General features: G+C 40.1%; 1 protein-coding gene across 1 annotated transcript in view; it reads right to left on the reverse strand.

Annotated features, from left to right (window-relative positions):
* Window positions 1-2,001: 2,001 nt before the first annotated feature.
* The window catches only part of PSD (pleckstrin and Sec7 domain containing), a 70,450-nt gene continuing 50,341 nt past the window's right edge, over window positions 2,002-22,110 (reverse strand). The window contains exons 11-16 of the mRNA XM_032232155.1: window positions 14,040-14,218; window positions 10,409-10,479; window positions 8,717-8,874; window positions 4,483-4,627; window positions 4,018-4,161; window positions 2,002-2,199 (exon numbers count right to left, since the gene is read on the reverse strand). Of these exons, the coding sequence (XP_032088046.1) occupies window positions 2,002-2,199; window positions 4,018-4,161; window positions 4,483-4,627; window positions 8,717-8,874; window positions 10,409-10,479; window positions 14,040-14,218 (895 nt within the window). The remainder of the gene's footprint in view (window positions 2,200-4,017; window positions 4,162-4,482; window positions 4,628-8,716; window positions 8,875-10,408; window positions 10,480-14,039; window positions 14,219-22,110) is intronic.

Here is a 22,110-nt window from a genome sequence, read left to right on the forward strand (position 1 = left end):
CTTGTCCTATCTCTGCCTCTGATACAGAGCCCTCATCAGAACCTTCCCCAGACTCCAGGACTGGCCTATGTTCCTCCCCAACCTCCTCACTGTCTGAGTCTGACACTAACTCCGCTGTTGGGTCACACTACAGGAATACATGTAGGAAATAATGGCTTCCCTCAATGCCACCATTAAATCCTTGGCATTACAAGGCTCCAAACGACACTTTTGTGTAAATGACAAAAGCTACATGTGTGAATGCACAACTGATCACAGTTACAAGTAAACAATCAGACCTTTTTATTCGGTGTAAAACATGTAATTCCTGGGTTACATTGCTGGTACCTTGACAAGGAATGGGAATTCTTTTTCTAGGAACCGCCCCACTTTGGGGGGGATTATTAAGGTGTTTTTTCTTAATGGCCATTTCAGAACAAGTGCTTGTGTGCATGTGCATAATCCAGCATCTAAGACAGGCTCTCCAACATCTGAAAGATTTTTGAGAAAAAAATATGGTGCTTTCCACTCATTCATATTGAGGTGGTCAGTTATCTGTGTTTGAATCAGGCAACTGAAGCTGTGGGTCCTGATTTATGGCATTCACAGTAACACATTCTTTATCCTATTTCTGTAATACAGAGTTTGAAGGAGAACTGTAGATATTTGAGCTGGTTTACTTCAGTAACTGAAGAAGAAACTGTAGAAGTAACTGAAGAAGAAACTGTACAATTGGTGTTTTGTTTTTTTTACACTCCGCATAGAACAGAAGAAATCTGACATATTTTCAGATCCAGTACTGGATCTCTGGAAGTGGTGTTTTATCTCTCGGGTATTACCCTGCAATATCCCACCATATAGGTAGTTATACCCCTTCTCCAGAATTTTATGTGGTTTATAGTTCAGCCCCAATGATCAGCTTGGTCCTTTTATCTTTCACGGCATACATAACATTGTCATCAAGCTTTGAGTCGCATCTTAAAAGCCTTTTGAGATTATAAATTAAGGGACCAGATTATCTATACAGCTGTTAGGACCATACTAATGCAACCAATTGTTTGGGAGTTGGGAATGCTCCTGGACATCTGGAATCCCCCCCCCCCCATCCCTCTGAATAGGCCCCCATCAGGCTCAGGCAATAGACTGGCCAGTTTTTCCTACTACATAATCAGCCTATTTTGTTCTGGTCACTCAAATTCATAAATTACTTGCAGAATCTAATTAGGCCTAAGACCAGCAGGCCCACAACGGTGTTTTGCTGTGGAACAGGAGAATGGGAGACAGCCACGAGCCCTGATTTTACCTGTTAATGATAGTTCCTTTGAAGCATATGCAACCTCTGCCGTTTTGTAAGAGGTGAACAACTAGCAGGATAAGTCGTGATCCAGCTTGTGCTGATGAGAAAATAACTGAACCACTCCAAGAGAGCTGCTGGTGGTGGAAGATTTGGGCTTCCAGGAAGAAGGAGCTTCCAACTCCTGCAGGTTGACGGTGCTGCATTGTATCTGCAAGGGAGATGATGAAGAACCTCTGCCCCCAGCATTCTTATGTAAAAGTATTACTCGGCATCATGTCTGTCTTATGCATGCCAAAATTATCTTTTCTACCCCAGTGTGATTCAGCGCTATCCGGTACTAAAAACTGTAAAATATATATCACAAAAATTGTAAGAAAAGGAAAGGAAGTAGTCTCCTTTCTTCCACTTTCCTATCCTTGGTTTTGCAAGAGATAGAAAAAAGTTGGTACAGTGAAGCACTGATTAAGAATGCAGATCTGTTACTTAACCGTGAAGTTTAGTACTTTCATCCATAAACTATAGCCTGATTATACTGGGAAGGCCGTATAATGTAGGACTGTAGTCACATTTTCCCACTGGTAAAGTTGATACAGAATTAGGCCCATTTATAATGTCTTCCCTTCCCTCCTGACCATGAGCAATGACAATTTGCAAATTTCTAGGACAGGAATGCCATTTTCTTTGCCAAGAGCGATCATCTATCATCTTTGTTCTTTACTAGTAGCTTACTGATTGTTGCATTTTATCTTGGAACCTGTGCCAGCTGGCTCCTGGTTCAGGGGAAGGCTGGACTGGGACTCCTTGAAGCTGTCTTCTGAGCTACCCACTGTAACAAACAGGGTGGCTTCCAAAGCGGCCAGATCCTCAGAGCCAGTCTTCAACTTGGTGCGCATTAGTGTAGCATAAATGCCATAGCGTAATTTCTGCAGAAAGCAAGAAACAACAGGTTTGGTGCCCCACTTGGTTGATGTGTTAATTAACAGCTATTGACTAAAGAAAAGGCAAGAAGTAACCCATAATGAGTAATCTGAATAAGATAACATTACGTTTATGTTCTAGGGATAACATGGGCATTGGAGGTAACATGGTAACTTCTGGATGTTTTGGACTACAATGTCTCACAACTGACCATGCTGATTTCAGATTATGAGAACGGAATATCTGGAGGATACAGATTCGATTATAAATGTGTTGCTTTAAATCATAAAATCTTATTTTATTCCCATTAAATCAACAAAAGGGTTACCGTCAGGGGTGAAATTCAGCAGGTTCTGGAGAACCAGTAGCAGAAATTTTCAGTAGTTTGGAGAACTGCCAAATACTTCCTCTGGCTGGCCCCAAAGTGGGGTGGGAATGGAGATTTAGCAGGATCCTTCCCCTGCCACGCCCACAGAACCGGTAGTAAAAAAAATGAATTTCACCAACAGTTACCATGTTTCCCCAAAAATAAGACCCGGTCTTATTTTCTTTGGGGCCCCAAAATAAGCACTCAGGCTTATTTTGGGGGAGATCTTTTTTTTTTCATCACAAGGCCTGGCCAATCCGGGTGCCCTGCCTCCCCATGTGCACACAGGAGGTGCCGACCACGTGGAGGCTACCTACAGCAAGAGGTAGAGGGAGGTAGGCACCCAAAAAGCATAGGCCTGTGCACCTCTGATCAGCTGCAGGCCATGATGGAGAGCATGGCTGGTGCACCGCCATGAGATGAGAGCGAGAGAATAATCTGATCCAACCTCTGTGTGTATGTGTGTGTGTCAGTGGTGAGTTCTGGCCGGTACGCCCAGGTACAGGCATACCGGTGCCTGCTGGGAGCAGTAGGCACCGTACCGGAACCCAACCGGGCCATTTGCGCACTCACACACAGCACACGGCGCCTGTGCGAGGCTCTGCTAAGCAGCGTGGTGGATGCCTGGCCCTGTCGCAGTGTACCGGTTGCGACGGGATCTGGAATCCACCACTAGTGTGTGTGTATGTGTGTGTGTGAGAGAGAGAGAGAGAGAAAGGGAGGGAGGCAGAGGGAGATCTCTCACACACACATATACACACACACAAACACACATATACACACACACAAACACACAGAGAGGTTGAATTAGATTTCTCTCTCCCTCTCCCTCTCTCTCCCTCCCTCCCCCTCTCCCTCCCTCCCTCTCTCTCTCTTGGCAGTGGCACTTCAGTGCCTGGCCGGCGGGGCGTTTGTTACTTGGCCTCTTTCCCTCTTTCTTTTCGCCACTCTTCCTCCTCCTTCAGACAAAAGCTATGCTTTTGTCTGTCCATTACAGCGCAGTGCCTGGGATTTACTTTGGCAGCGGCGGGGGTTGGGGGATAGCCAATCTCTGTTCGTTCGTGGTGTGGCAGAGAAGCCAATTCCCCACCCCCCCACCCCCACCAGACCAGGTGAGCCTGGTGGGGCTGGGGTGGGAAACTGGCACCGAAAGCAACTGAAAGTGTGGCGTTCAAGCCATGAAAGATTGTAGGAAGTGTGTGCTTAGAAGCAGCGAATAATGAGAACTGCAGGGAACGCTGTCCCTTTAAACTATCATATCTTCCAGAGCTTGAGCATTCACCAACTGCTTCTCCAAATATCTTTGGTATCAGCAAATTACTATTGGTGGCTTTAGATCAGTCCTGATGGAAGGGCTGGTAAATGAAAACATTTTCCCTATCACTCTTCCGCTACCATCTCCAACATTGCTTTGCGAATTGTGTTTGGATCTCACTCTTAATGACTTCCTACTTACTTCAAATATCAGATACTCCTCTTTCTGCTTCAGTTCCTCATACTCCTTGCCTTTCACCTTCTTCTCAGGGAGGGAGGAACGATGCTCCAAGAGTTCTGCTGCCATGGCTTTAAATTTGATTTCATGACTCTTCAGTTGCTCTTCCTATGAAAGAAAGGGGGGGGAAAAGCTGCTTGATCTCTATTGTAGGCCCCAACAGGCATTCACAACATGTCTTCATTTTCCTCTTTGCCATCTGTGGTAATGTTACCAATCTTGCCAGCTCTTTGAATCTAGATTTTTGCACAGAAACATAGACACACAACTGCCTCTTCCTGATTTCAAGGCAGTTTATTCATCTCTGGGAGTTTCATTATTTCTGAGCCCTTTCTTTGCATTAGAACTTATGATCTTAACCCCATTCAATTTTTCTCCAGAATAATACTAGAATCACTAAAGAATGAAGAATAAAGATGCCCCACTTACCTGTGATAATCTTGTGGAAGAACTGGGCAGTAACGGGCGAGTGAATTTTTTTTGGGATCCAATGGCTGCTGGAAATGGTGGTGCAGAGAACATAGCTGCTACCACATTAATCCGTGTGATCCAGGAGTGCATTTGTTCTGTGTTCCTGGAGTAAGATGTAAAAGAGATATCATTCTCTAAATCATATCATGGGCCAAAACACTTACCAAAATTATTTCTTTCAAAAAATAACTTGTTCTTATAACTGTACACAAAAGAAATCCCAATTTCTCTGTAGAAAACCATAAAACAATCCCAACCTCTCACCATGCATTGTGTTATTCCTGAAGGCTATATGTTTAAAAATAAAACTTAGAAATGATTAAAACGATACTAAAACAGGAGTGTCAAACTGGATTTCTTTGGAGGACAGGAAGTTCTCCAGCTGGACAGATGTGGGGGATGTGAGCTCTGAAGAGCTTGTCTGGCAAACCAACTCCGTGGATCCTTTTTTGGATCAGAACCCCCTCGAGAGGGGGGGCGAAGAAGGGGCAGCACCTCATCAGACCCAGGGGGAGGCAACAGGTCCCTCATAGGTCAGAGATTTGCCCTTTGAATCGGAGTAGGGGCGGCCGCGGCAGCATGGCAACATGGCTGCACAAGCTGGCTTCTAGCCAAAGCAACTGAACAGGAGTGTGAGGTCAAGATGAAAGACCAGTAAGAAAATTAATTTAACCCACAGTCATAAATCAAAACTTGGAAAAGGCAAAGAATCTTGAGAGTACAAATAATATTAATAGACAGATCTGGATTTTGGCAAAAGGAAAGAAAGAAAGGAAAATAAAGGGTTGAAACACTAGCCCCCACAAAAAGACATTAGTTTGAAACAATTCAGACAGAAAGGGAGAAAGCAGAGAAGTGACAAACTCACTCAAATACAAACTCTAAATTTGGATTTGGATTTGAAATAGAAACCAAACATTCCAAAGGAATTACTTCGTCTGAATGTCTTCCAACTAATATATCTTAAGCAACTCCAATTAATGAAAAGTGGAATGCAACGATGGAGAATGATCAAGAAAAAAGCACTATTTTCTCGCTGACAACTGATAACCTAATCTTGCCTGTGTGGGAAGTTTTAATTAACCAACTGTCATAAATCAGAACTTAGAAAAGCAGGAGGCGAAAGAAACATACCCTGGGTTGTCTGTATGCAAGTGTGTTCCAATTAATATATTTTGAGCAACTGTGGTGAACAAGAGGTGGAGAGTGGCAAGGGAAAAAATAATAACAAGGTCAAGGGCTGGGAAAATACGAAGGTTTTTTTTCTTTTTTTTTCTGCAAAAGATCAAGATAGCTCCAGCTTCTCTTCCATTTTTATGTTAGTTGAATTAGCTAAATTTAAGGTGGACCAGGACTTTGAAATAAGATCTGTATAAGTAACTGTAACTTTGGAACTGGACATCATGGAAAGCCGTGGATTTAAAGAACTACTTGAAATTATAAAAAATATGCATAAATCATTAAAATCAAGCCTAAAAAGAATTCTGAATTCAGAGAAGCAGTTATTTAAAGAAGAAGGGAAGGAAGAAGGGGGGGAGAGATAATGAAGATACGGTTGGAAATATAAAGCAGACAAAAAACTCCATTGGGCTTGCCAGTGATATAGGGAAAATTGAAATGAAAGGATGTGTCCCAACAAAAGAAATAAATAGCAGACAAAAGATGTTTCGGTGGTTGACAGTGACATAAGGAAAACTGAAGAAGGAGGTTACGCTCCAACAAAGGGAAATATAAAAGATTTCTTTGATGGTGTTTTGGGGAAAATTAAAGAGGGTGGACATGTCAAAACAAAGAAAAGGGGGAAGGCAGGAATAGAAAAGTGGGACAAAAGATTTACTAGGAAAAAAATCAGACAACTAGAAATTGTTATATGGGAAAAAACAAAGCTGAGATAAGGGGTTTACTCCTAAATATGACAATAAAATTAAGTTGCTAACTGATTATTATAATGGAAAGATATTAAATAAAGGTTAAAATATATGGAATATGGACAGATATGAAATTGATATGGGGAGATTGTAAAGCAGAGGTTTGTGATTCACTTTTATACATGATAATTAAATGGAGTTGCTAATTGATTGAACATGAGAATAGAAGGACAATTAAGCATGGGTCAAAATATACGAAACATGGGCATATATAGAACTTCTAAGATGATGAATAAAATGAGATATGTACCACTTGTTATTCTATATACTAGATTAAGGGAATTGTAATGAACATTGAACAGTAAGTATTGCCATTTATAGATAATTAAGGGTAAGCTAAACCAAGATATGGAAAAACGGAGAGGTAACATGAAATATACTTACAATGGGAAACTATTGAGATTTAAAGACAGAATCACAAAGTGGGGGGTGTAAGGATGCATAATTATATAAATATAATGATGAAAATAGCTGGGAATTGTAACCAGGTTTACATCTCAGCCAAAATGAGGCTGGGGGGAGGTGGGTGGGTTTAAAAGCACAATAACTATATATGTATACTTTTTTCTCTTTAAAAAAAGGAGGAAGATATATGTTAAAATTAAATATGTATATTGAAAAGGAATTATAAATACCATCAACATAACATGGAGCTCGCTCAGAAGCTGAAATACACCAAATAAATGAGCTGAAGAGTGTGAAGTAGAGGGGAGAGATAAGGGAAGAAGAGAGGGATAGGAGAGAGGGCAGGGGAGAGCAGGAGAGAAAGGAGGAGTGGAAAGGGGAGAGAGAAGGAGAGAGGAAGGGGAAGTAGAGAAGAGAAGGGCGACAGAGGGAAGAAAGGAGATAGGAGGGGGAGGAGAGTGGGAGAAGAAAGGGATGGATAAGGCACAATTATGGTGTATGGAGAGCAGAAGAGCCAATAATTGTTTTTGGGAGTTGATGGCAAGACGAACTGATGTAAACATTTAATAATACAATATGATGTTGACTATGTAATAGTATACATGTGGTAATATGTTAAGAAAATGAAAAAATAAAAAACTTTTTTAAAAACTTAAAAAAAACCTGGATTTCTTTGAAGGCCTGATCAGCTTTGTAGTTGTCCTCTACATGCTTGGCAGAGGTTTGGGTGGGGTAGTGACTGGACGGATGCCTTCTGCAGCACCCTGCCAGCCAAATGGGGCGCGGAAGAGCATGTGCAACCTCTCTGTCTTGTTTTTGGCCTGAAAGGCCTCCTACAGCAATTTACCATCCAAAACAGGGCATGGAGGGCCTGTGCGTGTCTCCCCTATGCCTCGTTTTTGCTCTCCATGGCCTCCTGCTGCACCCTGCTGGCTGAAAATGGGCCAAAAAGGGGGTGCCCATGTGGTCCATTTTCAGCTGGCAGAGGCACCATGGGCCGGTCCTTTGATATTTCCAGGCCAGCCCCGTGGGCCAGATTTAAGCATCCGGCCGACTGAATTCAGCCCGCGGGCCTTGAGTTTGACACCCCCTGAAGTAAGCTAAGGTGAAGAACCAAAGCCAAAATCCATATGATATCCCAACATGTGTAAGGGGTGGCAAAATAATGTATCTTATGCTAATATGCTGCTTACCATAAAGGGTTTTTGGCTATTGTTGCAGTGATCGAGGGAAAATGGTAACGTTCCAAATGGCCCTTAGTATGAATGTGAAGCTTTATATAGTTTTTTGTTCTTAAACCTGGAATTTTAAGGAATATGAAGGAGATGCAGTGCTGCTTTGTTAAAATCTTTTGTTTGAAAGTTGAGAAAGGAAAGGATGTAACCAGGAAGGCTGCATTCATTGATAGCAATAGCAATAGCACTTAGACTTATATACCGCTTTACAGTGCTTTTACAGCCCTCGCTAAGCGGTTTACAAAGTCATCATATTGCCCCAACAATTTGGTTCCTCATTTTACCCACCTCGGGAGGCTGAGTCAACCTTGAGCCAGTGAGATTTGAATGGCTGAACTGCAGCTAGAAGTCAGCTAAAGCAGCCTGCAGTACTGCACTCTAACTACTGCACCACTGGGGCTCATATATAGACAAAACGTAGCTGTATTTCTTTTTCTTTTTCTGATATTACCTATTGTGATATGTCTAAGCAACCAAATATCCTTCTAATAATGTAATAAATAAAATTTCTAATTTTACTTCTAGAATTTTCCTTCTAATGAATAAAATTGATCTGCCGATAAATCACTCTCCGTCCCCCGGCATTAGAGGCATCTGATTTACATTCTGTGCCCTCCTGCTTACTGGGCTTGGAAGAGGAAGACTCTCCAGTCAGCTGTCCTGAGGTAGAAAACGTTGGGTCTTTTGCTGTAATCTGATGCCTGGGTGGCCAGTGAATGATGGATGCTGATGGCATTTTTCAGATCTTCCTCAGCCAGGGCTTGACCAGGTTTATATTCCTCCTGAAATACAGGTAGAGGATACATGTCCGTTATATTGCTTTCCTGATTGGTCCTGTTGTTGCTTTCTGTTATCTATCTATCTATCTATCTATCTATCTATCTATCTATCTATCTATCTATCTATCTATCTATCTATCTATCTATAAATAAATGGCTCGGTGTGTGTGTCTGCAATGCTTCAAGCAATTTCAACCAAACTTGGTACATGGATGACTTATTCTCTCGAAACAAATACTGTGGGGGTAAGACAATCCTAAAACCCCTCGGGGTGTACTGCTAACTAGAGCATACAAAACATTTGCTAGACCAATTCTTGAATACAGCTCATCTGTCTGGAACCCGCATTGCATATCAGACATTAATACAATCAAGCAAGTCCAGAGATATTTCGCAAGAAGAGTCCTCCACTCCTCTGCTTGCAACAGAATAACTTAAGCCACCAGGATTGAAATTTTGGGCTTCGACAACTTCGAGAACTACGCTGCCTTCGGTCTGACCTAAAAGCATACTACATAAAATTATCTGCTACAATGTCCTGCCAGTCAATGACTACTTCAGTTTCAACCACACAATATATGAGCACACAATAGATATAAACAGAAGGTAAACTACTCCAAACTCGATTGCAGAAAATACAACTTCAGCAACAGAGTGGTCAATGCCTGGAATGCACTACCTGACTCTCTGGTTTTCTCCCCAAACCCCCAAAACTTTTAACCTTAGACTGTCTACCGTTGACCTCACCCCATTCCTAAAAGGTCTGTAAGGGGCATGCGTAAGTGTACCAAAGAGCTTACCATCCCTGTCATAATGTCCCCATTTATTCGTATCCATTTCATGTATTCATAATCATATTTATACTTATAGCTGTTATCTTATACATGCTTGACAAATAATAATAAATAAAAATAAATAAAAAATAAAAGATACAGTCTGCTGTGTCTTAAAATGGCTTCTACTGTACTGCCATAAAATGACTTATCATATGCAGCGCAGTGGTGTTGCCATGGTAACAGCTTCACAGTACTCTACAAGGTGGCTCCCTCAGTTAAGGGGGAAAATCCAACATTAGAAATTACGTTTGCTCTGGACATTTCCCCCCTATAAATAAATACAGCTGATCGTCAGAACTACTGGTTCGCCTGAACCAGTAGCATTTTTTTACTACTGGTTCAGGCGAACTGATAGCATTTCACCCCTGCTCGAACTGTGATATTCAGCCATATGTAATCAAATTATTGAGGAATGAACAAAATAAAGAATAACGTGAGGGAATGTATGCCAACATTTTAATAAGGGCTTATTTCAGAAAATGTCAATGGATTTTTTTACTATGATTTGAATGGTTATTTTAAGATCTTTATATATTTTTCCACAGCAGAATTTATATAAATACTGCAATGTGTGAATATTTTAAGGAAGTTGGGTATATCCTTTTCACATAATATGGCAACTGAGATTCCATTCCTTATGATGTGGAAGTGTGTGTATACTTATGAGAGGCAGAGACACAGAATGAGCAAGCAAGCAATACCTTCTGTAGATACAAGATCATTCCCTTTAGTATCCCATGGAAAGTCTTCCATCCACGTTTTCCTCTTGGAGCTGTCAAGCAAAAGAGAATGTTTGGTAAAATTTTACTTTGGCAAACATGATAGATTCTGCTGATACCTGAACTGTCTTTGATGGTGCCAGGGAAAAATATGTTTATAGAATATCCACTCTTATTGTATTCTAGAGCTATGACAGTTGCAAAAGAAAGTTGCTTAAGATTTGTGCTTACTAGTTGGTAGAAGCAGATTTGTAAAAAACAACAACTGTGTATGAACCATATCCCACATATGTTTGAAGAAAAGCAATTATTGCTTCCTCTATTTCCAGCCCATAAGCAGGAAAATGCTATCACTTGGCAGATGAGACATATCCTTTTCCAATTTCCATTTTTCCTTCTACTGCTGACCCTGAAACGGTTGCTCTGGCTTAAGTTTTTATCTGTATTAAGATTCCCCATAGATGCCTGCCCCATAAATAAATAAATATTTTTCTGAATTTTTGTAACTTGAAAATTGAAATCCTTGATATGTTAACAATCTTACTGGGAGATTAATACAATCTTAAAATAAGCCACATCATGTTACATCATTGTAATGTAATGTATTGTTTTCATCAACTGTATTTTTGTCTGTCGTGTCCAGAATAATTTGGCAATCGCTTTGTAGTATTCATTACATGAATCTGCACAGCATGGATCTTACTATAGATAGGTATATCATCTAAATAAACACCACACTTTGACCTAGTAGAATTTTATTCATTAGCCTCCTAATGAATAAAAAGATCGCGTGGGTGCCATGTAGACTAAATGGTAGTTTTTAAAAAAAACAAACAAACTGAAAGAGGTCCTGTGGAGTGGCAAATGCCATATTCTCCCTGGATTGGTGTTCCAATGGGATTTGCCAATATCATTCGTTAAATCCAAAAAGGATGCATACTTGGCTCTCCCTAGCCTAGACCATCCAGGAGGTCATCCATCCTGGGCATCAAGTATCCATCAAACTCAATGAAATTTGCAAGCTCTGGTATGCAAATTTGAGTTTCTCAGCTAGAATGATGGCTAGTTTTTGCAGTCTGCGAAGGAGAAACTCTCTTCCTTTTACACCCTCCTTTTTAACCAAGGCTTCCTTTCTTTTGATAGTGTGTTCACTGAATGGCTTGAGTTAAAGCTATCTCCACATGTGTGGCTGCCCCTTTGTGTAGGGTAGCTCACCTGGTTTTATGAGTAATCCCTCATTTTGGATAGCCATCTTTTTAACTATCCCATGGTTAACATTACTTTGTCATGGGTTCTTTTCTGTATACCCGTTAGTGGGCTCCAAAATTTCAAGAGAGCCAACACAACCCCACCTAATCTCTAGACAACATAAACACACTCAAAGTACTGAAAGACTGGTATTCAGTTTACTATAGCACTCTTCTTCTATTCCACTACAACTTATTTCTTCACTACTTTTCTTTGTGAGCCCAATTTCTTTAGAACAGTAACACTAAAGTAAATTTGCCCTAGGCTGCTGCTGTAGGCTGTTTTAGTTTTCCAAACTAACACAATCCACCTTTCCTGTCACTCCCACGCCAACAACCCAACACCTCCACTCCCAGTTGCTTCTCTGCTCAGCTTTGATAGATAGCAATTAATAGGCTGACTAGGGAGAGGTCTTAAAGAGACAGTACAGGTGCTGGCCATTTTGCAGGCAGCCTGTCCATCCTTTGAGCCAGTGGTTTTCTTCTAAAATACTTGGTTCCCACATTGGGTCTTAATCTTCTATCAGAAGTACAGTTGAAAACACTATCTGTGTTCCTAATTTTTTTTGCCTTCCTGCCTAGCCCTCATAGTCCCATGATTTTTTTTTCAGACTTTCTCCTACCATTCTTTTCAATATGAAAAAAATAGAAGGGATAATAATCGATTGGCTTCATTATTTTGGTAAGCCTCTCTGTCACATCTTTCATTTTTGGATCTGGGAGACAACATACCTCCCTTAAAAGATTGATCACTCTGCTCTTCTGAGAAATGAGACACCAATTACCACCATACCCATTTTTTTCTTTGAGGATCTTAGTGGACTATTCTTCTTTGTGACAGCCTGAGCTATTTTTCTTCCTGTCACTGAGACACTTGAAGAAGACTCTTCTCCAGATGTCTGTCAGGCCTGCAGCCATCTTTTCTTTTGGATCTTTGGCCTGCCACACTTTCTATTATTCTACTCTGCATTTTCTATTGTAGGAAAATGGGAGGGGGAATTGTACTGAGTTAGATGCTTTGTAGCCATAACAAAATTCTTTCTAGAAAGCCAAGGTCATCCTTTCTCTTTGCACCTCTGCACCTGACCGGAACTGGATGGGTGGAACTGCCAGTATGGCAGTGGAGGATTGCACCATGTGATGGACTTGTGGGTGTGCGGGCAAGATCTTGAACTTTCAACTGGGAGGGAAAACCGGGAAGCCTTCAGATTCAGATTTTCCCAGATGTGCCAACATGACTGAATAAATTGGAACTTTGAGGAATGTTTTGCCTCAGACTCTGATTTAATTTTGGATGCTATTTGGAACCCTGACAATGTCTGCATGTTTTCTTCTGTAGAGGGATATGAAATCAATTGTTCAGCTCTAGCATCAGGGACAGTCATCGCAAGTTTTTTGTCCCGACATGCTACCATCCTTTTTCCTGATGATTGTTTTTTCCTTGGTGTGTTCAGTTTGGATACAGACTTCTGCCCTTACCAGGAGTTCCTCATTTTCATGGATGAGTTTCAAAGTGGCTAGTCATGCCTCAAGACCCTCTACTTCTTCCTTCAGCAACCCAATCAGTATGTACTTGATGTAGATATAATTTGAGTCCTCCATGGGCAGGAATATGAAATAGATGCATATTTTGGAACAGAGTAAACCATGCTATACCAGACTTGAAATGCAGATACAGTATCAACCATATTTGTGGAAAAAGAATGCCACAAAATGTCAGAAAAGCCATATTTCCAAGTGCCAGGAGAGATGTATGTAAAATCAATGTAAAACACATAATTTTGTGTGTGTGTGTGGGGGGGTCTGCTAAACATATTTTTTCTGTCTGTCTCTCTCTCCTCTTCTATCTTTATAGCATTCTTTGTCTCTCTCCCCCCCTCTCTTTCCCCTTTCTGTGGCTGCTGCCCTGCATCTTCATCTTACACAGAATCCTGTTCATAGAGAAAGGGCTGCTGTTCTTTTCTTGCATCACAATTTGCAACTGAAGAAAAAGGAGGTCAGTGGAGGCCAGGAGACCTCAGGCCCCCAACTACCATGGGGGTGAAAAAGGCAGAAGTAAAAGGAATCCTGTCTTAAAGCAACTATAGCAATAGCAGTTAGCAATAGCAGTTAGACTTATATACCGCTTCATAGGGCTTTCAGCCCTCTCTAAGCGGTTTACAGAGTCAGCATATTGCCCCCAACAATCCGGGTCTACAGGCTTAAAAGTTGACCCTTGCAAAATAAGCCTCTCCTTCCTTACATTCTAAGTTGCATGCTGGCATAGCAAAGAGGAACTATCCTTCTCGGAGCCTCAAAAGAGCACCCTCCCATGCCCTCCTGCTTCTCTCTCTCATTCACAAACATGCCACCACTCTCACACGTACTCTTTTTGCAATCTGGTTCGGCATGGCTCTTGCGCACCAGGAAACCGTACTTGTACATAGCAATGCTGGGATCCTGTGAGAAGTCCAGGAAAGGGTTGCTGCAGCTGCTGATGCATTTGATAGACTTTGAGTTGGGGTCTGCCAATTCCGAAAGGGACTTTCGCAGCTCTTCTTCATCTCTAGAAGGGCAGAGAAGCATCAGAGATTCACCTCTTTGACATATATCCTATTCATCAATATACAGCCAAGGCTTTGGGGTATTTGAGACTGAGAAAGCGCGTATCTAAAAACCTGTTGAGTACAGTGTCTTTTAAGGGATAGTATTTTAAGGCCTAGATCATCTCCAATTTTCTTAGTAATATGGGAGATTGCTATTCAGAGGTGGTATTCACTTACCTTTCTTACCAGTTCGCAAATGTGAGTGCATGCACGCAAGAGCTCAGCCTTCCATGCATGTGCTTTGGCTTTAAAAATTGCCTAAATGGGATGGCATAGAGCTGGAGTGGGTGGGCAGGCATGCCTGTGATTTCCGCTGCCAGTTTGGGCGAACAGATGTGAACCAGCAGAATACTGCCTCTGTTGCTAATACTGTATATAGGAAAATGCCATGAACAAAAGAGGCAATTGATTTATTCAGCACAGACAACAGAATAGACACCTGAGAATATTTCAATCTTGTCTGAACTTCATTATGTAGAGATGATTACTTTTAAACAGCAAGAGGAACAATAGCAATAGCACTTAAGACTTATATACCGCTTCACAGTGCTTTGCAGCCCTCTCTAAGCAGTTTACAGTCAGCCTATTGCCCCCAACAATCTGGGTCCTCATTTTACCCACCTCAGAAGGATGGAAGGATGAGTCAACCCTGAGCCTGGTGAAATTCGATTTGCCAAACTGCTGGCAGCTGGTGATCAGCAGAAGTAGCCTGCAATACTGCACTCTAACCACTGCGCCACCACAGCTCTCGCTATTCCCTTGATTATTACTTTTGTAGTACCAGAAATCATTCAGGCATCATAGTATGATAATTCTTTAATGTAAGAAAAGATGGAAGGATCCATACTTCCCACTCCAGGCCAGCTTTATTTTTAAAGGATTAAAATGATGGGTCTTTTCCTGTTAAATAGAAAAAAAATTACAAACTGACCTGTTGGACTTTAATTATATAGTGAGTAAAAGGGGCAATTTGTTTCATCTTAAAGAATAAATTTATTATACTTGCTCAACTCTGATGCTAAGGGGAAAAGATATGAAGCTCCTCAACCTCAATATCACTTGAAATCCTATTAGTACATTTAAAATTTAGAGTTGAGCTTATAGTGCTCTTATGAATATGAAGTGAAGTATTGCATATCATTCTCACAAAAAGTAAACTCTCCCTCAAGCTGAGTTCTATTACTTCATGGACACACAATGTCCTTATGGTTTTCTTGATAGATTACAAAACCCACCAGCTAGGTCTACCTGCTATCATCTGTGTACTACTAAAACTCTTTATTTCTGCAATGCTTAACTGGGCAATTTTTTTCAAAAACCAAGGTACTTCAAATGGGCTAACTTACTGAATGCACACAAAAATCTGCAACCCATGACCCCCTTAGAATTAGAATTTGGCAAATTTTATAAATCATTTTAAGACATAGAAATTATCATAAAGCATTTTAGCACATAATACAAAGTGTTGTAAAACGTTCAGTATAAACCAATTCCTGATGTCTATGCTACACTTCAACATGGGCTACTTTCAAGGCAGATACGTCCCTGAATACCTCTCGGAATTTTTAGGAATATTTTAGGGCACTGAGGAAACCTGTAAAGAAATAGCTCTGAAACAATGACCTAAAGGGTTATGAGTTGTCTAGTAACTTAATATTTGTTAACATGTCTCAGGATCAGGTTTACAAAGTACTAGAATGACCAATTCCAGAATTATGAAAACAAAAAATGCAAATGAGAGTTGGACTCTCCATTAAGCTCACTGTCAGATTGAAATAAACAAGCAAAAACCCAAAAATTAAAAATCTGGCTAGATGTCATCACCATATTGATTTTTAAAAATGTTTTATTAGTTTTCTATTTTAAATATACATCAATCTCAATACATGAACAGTGTGGTCCCTGGGTACAGTTCATTTTGATACAAACATCAATAATCATAATCATAATAATTTATATATTAAACATACTTATATAATCCTAGTATGGTCTTTTAAAAATAGTTATTCAATATTTCAATATTCCATTTTAATGCCAATAATGTAAGCATACATTGTAATACCATCTTTCCCTCATGGGCCAATCCAGCCCACAGGCCTTGAGTTTGACACTCCTGCCCTACACTATTTCAGACAAATGGCTATCCAGTCTCTTCTTAAAAGCCTCCAGTCATGAATTGTGATGAACAAGTAGTTGGGAGTAACTTTCAGAAATAAGCTAAATTACTCTCCTGAGTAATTTAGATATGCAAAATATCAACCAAGGGCTCCCAGGGGTTAACTTGACAAAACACTAATTGCCAGGGTCTTTAAAGAATAATAATCTTCAGGAAGAGTTCCAACCTCCCTATCTCACCTTATTATAACTCCTCAATTACAACCCCCAGTAAATGCAAATTAATCAGGGCAGGAACTAGATGAGAATGCCAAAACATCGTATTAACATAATCAATGTAAGACTGTCATAAGCAACAATTTGACTACAAAAAACAAATACAGATATTCAAGGACCTTATGTACTGCTACTAAGTATTGCTATCTAACAACTTAATAGCAGGAATTAAATAGTTGTTCTAGAGAAGAAAAACTTGAAAAGTATGCATATAGAAGAGTATATTAAAAGGTAAAGGTTCCCCTGCACATGCGTGCTAGTCATTCCTGACTCTAGGGGGTGGCGCCCATCTCCATTTCTAAGCTGAAGAGCCAGAGCTGTCTGAAGATGTCTCTGTGGTCATGTGGGCCGGCATGACTAAATGCCAAAGGCACAAAGAACTGTTACCTTCCCACCAAAGGTGGTTCCTATTTTTCTACTTGCATTTTTTATGTGCTTTCGAACTGCAAGGTTGGCAAAAGTTGGGACAAGTAACGGGAGTTCACTCCTTTTCACGGCACTAGGGATTCAAACTGCTGAACTGCCGACCTTCTGATCAACAAGCTCAGCATCTTATTTAAGTCAAGCCAAGTCAGGTTAAGATGGGATATCAAATTCTTGAAAAATATTCTCGCAACGTTTCTCGTTGACAGCAAAAGTGAGTTGGATATCCCTTTTGCAGTGGGATGGTGTTGTGATAGAGATTGGCATGGGATGTAGAGCCCATTTCCGCTGGATAATTAGAAAACTTTGAGATAGTCCATTTGATTCCTTTCACCTCCTCCTTGTGAGTAAACTGCAGGAATAGTCACTTCATATGGGCTGAGGAATTGGGAGTTCAGGGAGGAACCATCTTTGCTTGCGGCCTTTTTTAAGGACTAAAAGTCTAAGTATATTATGTTCACAGTATATCACTGGTCTATTTAGTCATTATGTTGAAGAATGAAAGAAGATTGATTTTGCATGATCTGTTTTTTAACAAACCCATGTTTACTTCTAGTTATTACTTTACTCATTTCTCGATGGTGGCAGATCTGGGTTTTTTGTCGGGGGGGGGGGGGTTGGTTATCTTTTCCTGTATCTTCCTGGGTATTGATGTTAGGCTGATTGGTCTGTAGTTTCCTGGGTCTATTTTTTTTTCTTTTTTGAAGATGAGAACCATATCAGCTCTTTTCCAGTCCTCTGTTAGTTCCCTGGTGCTCTAGGACTTTTGGAAGATGTGGTACAATGGTTCTGAGATGACATCTGCCAGCTCCTTTAGAACTCTGGGATGTAATCCATCAGGTCTCGGTGATTTGTATTCAGGTTCTCTTAAGGTTCTCTTATCAATTTTTTTTTTTGCTAATTTTAACTTTTGTTTCTAGTCTGACTTCTACAGTTATGTTTTTGATAGGTTGGACTATTGTTTCTTTTTGTGGTAAGACTGATGCAAAGAATCATTTAAGCAGCTCTGTTTTCTCTCTGCTGCCTGTTACTTCTTTGCCATCTTCTCTCTTTAGTGGACCAACTGTTTCCTTGATTTTTTTCCTTGTTATTTATATGTTGGAAGAAACTTTTTTATTAACTTTGACTTTTTTTGCAAGTTTTTGTTCATTCTGAGCTTTTGTTTTCCCGACTTCGTCTTTGCATATTCTGGCTATCTGTTGATATTCTGCCTTAGTTATGTGTCCTTCTTTCCATTTTTTGTACTTGTCCTTTTTGTCTTTCAATTTGTCAGAGAGATCTTCGTGCAGCCATACTGATTTGGGTTTCTTGTTTTTCTTTTTCAGCACTATTGTGCTGGACTGGGCTTTTATGATCATATTTTTCAGAGTTTCACAAGCCTCTTGACTTGTTTTCCCATTTAGGATTTTCATCCAAGGAATCTTTCCCAAGTTCTCACTGAGCTTGTTAAAATCAGCTCTTTTAAGTCTAGGACTCTGGTGTTCTATTGTTTGTGTTTGCATTATGTTGAATTCTAGTATGACAAGATCATTCTCACTCAAGGCTCCTGCAGTTTTAACTCCCTCTATCAATTCTTCTCTATTTGTAGGAATTAAGTCCAGTATTGCTGTCCCTCTAGTTCCCTTCTCTACCTTTTGGACAACAAAGTTGTCAGCTAGGTTGGTTAGGAACCTATTTGATTGGAACCTATTTGATTAGGAACCTATTTGATTGGGATGATTTTAAGAGAACTGAAACTCCAACTAACTTAAGTGGGATGGATGACAGATGGACTTTGAATCATATCTTGAATTTTTTGAAATATTTTTTTCTCATGAGAAAGTGGCACTGGCACTTATCCCTTTGCTAGATAAAGCAAGATAATGGGATGTCTATGGAGATTCTCAATCATCCAGGTCATGGTTGTTCCAAAGGTGTTTCCAAAAAGGCAACTAGACTTTATAGTTTTTTTTCCTGAAAATATTTCACTTCTCATCAAAGGAGCTTCTTCGGTTCTTCTCAGAACTAGTTTTCTAGTTCTCAGAATTCAGAATAATTTTGAAAACTCAAAATGTCTTCAGGGGGAAAAAACCCCAAGAAAGTCCAGTTGCCTTTTGAAAAGCATCTTTGGAACAAGATCCTGGGGTTTTAAAAGTTGGATACTAGAATTGGACACTAGAGGGAGGTAAAGGATAACAAAGAATGGAAAAAATACTCTTAACAATGATTTTTTCCCCCAGGGAATGCCAAGAAAAGTTCATGAAAATTTTTGACAAGAGTTCTTGTTTCAAAGAGAGTTGTTTGAAACTCTCAGAAATGATAGATAAAAAGTTAAGGATGCACTGGAAGAAGAACAAGATATTCTGGATAAGTATGAAATTGATAAATGAAATTAATTAATATGTGACAAGGAAGGAGAGGGATGCAGAAAAGGATGTATTGACTTCCAAATGAAAGGATGGTGCAGAAGATATAGAACTATTAAATTATAAAAGAGAGTCTGATTATTATTATTTTTACTAGGTGTATAAAAGAAATAGGCTCTAAGGGCTTTCTGAGAAGTGACAAAATTTGGCTTATTTTACTAGTTACTAATGATTATTTACTAATGATTATTACTAATTATTTACTAGTTGAGAAGTTAGATACAGAGTGAAGAGACTTTAGATTGCAACTTAAGATATGGCAATACATTTAAAATTGTGCATTTTTGTTGGGATGGAGGAATCTTTTTTCTTTTATATTTTTATAGTTTGTACAATTTTTATTCCATATTCCTACTTTAATATTATTTAAAGAAAATCATTCTGAAGTTCTTGCACTACCTAGCATCATGGGATAGCCATAGGAAAAAAAATTCACCAGGTTTTGATGATCACAACAAGTTCTGTGATACTGAGGCAGGGGTGGGCTTCAAAAAAAAAACAGCAACGGGCACTAGGGACCTTCTACCATATGTGGTGGGAGTGCACGAAAGCTAGGGCTTTTTGGCACCAGATAAGAAAGTATTTGGAAGAGATGCTAAATCAAATGATGGAGTTGACGCCAGAATTATTTCTACTAGAGATCACAAAAGAAAAACATGGGAAAGGTGGACTATATTTAATGCTGCATATCTTAACGGCGGCAAGACTGGTTTTTGCACAGAAATGGAAAAATAAGGAGACTCCCTTGGAACAAAAAATAATGAATAAGATACTGACATGTGTAGAAATGACTCTAGAGCTCAAAGACAAGGGTGAGACGGAATATTACGAAATCTGTGACAAATGGTACCAATGGTTAGAAATGAAAAGAAAAGGCCAGGACAGAAAAACACAGGCAAGTAAAGAATTGGAAAATACGGTATTAAGAATGCCTGATATGTAGAAATTGGATATGTATTTGTATGATTAGTAATTATATAAAAGAAAGGTTCAACAGACGGGTAACTTGACTGACTATATACACCTATGGAATGGATATAAATGTAATTGTTATAAGATCTAATCACTATATGGAAATGTTTATGTCAGAAAGGTTGTACTATGTCCAATGTTTTTAATGTTTATCTAATAAAAAACTTTATTTAAAAAAATGAATATAAAAAAAATTGCAGCAATGGGTTCACTGTCCCGTTGCTGGGAGGGCATGGCCATGATGACCATGACTTAGTCCGCCTCCTGCACCATGGTGCCAGGTCAGCGTTTTTTACCCTCCCCAGGCCTCGGAGGTTTTTTTCGAGCCTCCGGGAGGATGAAAACTGCTTCCCCCGGGCTCAGGAGGCTGGAAACAGACCCGTTTTTGGACTTCTGGAACTTCAGGTAGGCCCATTTCCCCCACCCCGCCAGGCCTCTGTGCAGGTCCTGCACTTACCTAATATGATGAATGGGCTGCATGGAGACTCCTGGGTGTGGTGTGGTGGGAGGGGCAGGGTGTGCTGGGCATGGCCAGCCAGGAGTGGGATTTGGGGGTTTGCCAAACCATGCAGAATTTTCGCTAGAGGATCGCCCAAACCTATGCGAACTCCCAGCAGCCCACCCATGTACTGAGGTAACCCAGCAATTCATCTGAGTAATCCAATACTGATTATAAAAGAAAGCTTGAGGAAAGAGAGTTCCAAAGCCCCCTCTTTCACCCCATCAAGGTTCATCTCAAAGAGTACTTCCTTTTATGGCCTGGCTAGCAAAGGAAAGGTTTTGGATATGTAAGATCTGAATGAATAAGAGTGAATGTGAGCTATTACTCGTGGGATGATAACGAAGCCTCATATTTACAATTATAAAATGTGATGATGATAAAGCAGGTCATTGTATGATTAACCCAATTTCTGCAATTTCCCAACACTGCAGGATATACATCCTCATGCTACATAACTAAGCTCCATTTCATCTTGAATAAACCAAATTATTAATGTATCTTAAATAGAAAACTATCTTTGGATAGATTTTTATTCCAGAAGTATTTTATTAAAATAATTTTATAACAATAAAAAAATCCAATTTAAATTTTAAAAATCAGAATTAGGTCTACCCTGAGGGAAACCAAGTCATACTGATCTGGCAATAGGAACTATACATACAATGATAAGAATTTCCTGGGTATTCTACCAGGTAAGTTATGAGTTCAGACCACAATTCCCAGGATCCTCATATGAGTTAAGACTGTCCCTGCAAGAGGTTACTGAAATGACAGCCATGTCCCATTATTACTGTACCTCCTACATATAGGCAGGGGTGGGATTCAGCCAATTCGGACTGGTTTGGGCGAACTGGTAGCTCCAATGATCAGCTGACAACGAACCATTTTGATCCCACAATCAGGTGGGCCCTCCCTCCCTCGTGTTTTACCTACCTATATTCTCTCAGTTGATTAGCGTGGCAGAGCGGATTGCCACGCCTCAGCTGTGTTGCTCCCCAAGAAGTAACGTGGAAGGTAGGTTTTGGTAAAACTGTGCATGCAGCAAAACACGCAATTACTGAACCGGTTGTTAAACCAGGATCCCATCACTGTATGTAGGGTACAGTACTAATGGGGCATGGCTACCATTTCAATAGCCTCTTGCAGGGACAGGACAGTC

This window comes from Thamnophis elegans, chromosome 15 (genome assembly GCF_009769535.1).
Source record: "Thamnophis elegans isolate rThaEle1 chromosome 15, rThaEle1.pri, whole genome shotgun sequence".
NCBI lineage: Eukaryota > Metazoa > Chordata > Lepidosauria > Squamata > Colubridae > Thamnophis > Thamnophis elegans.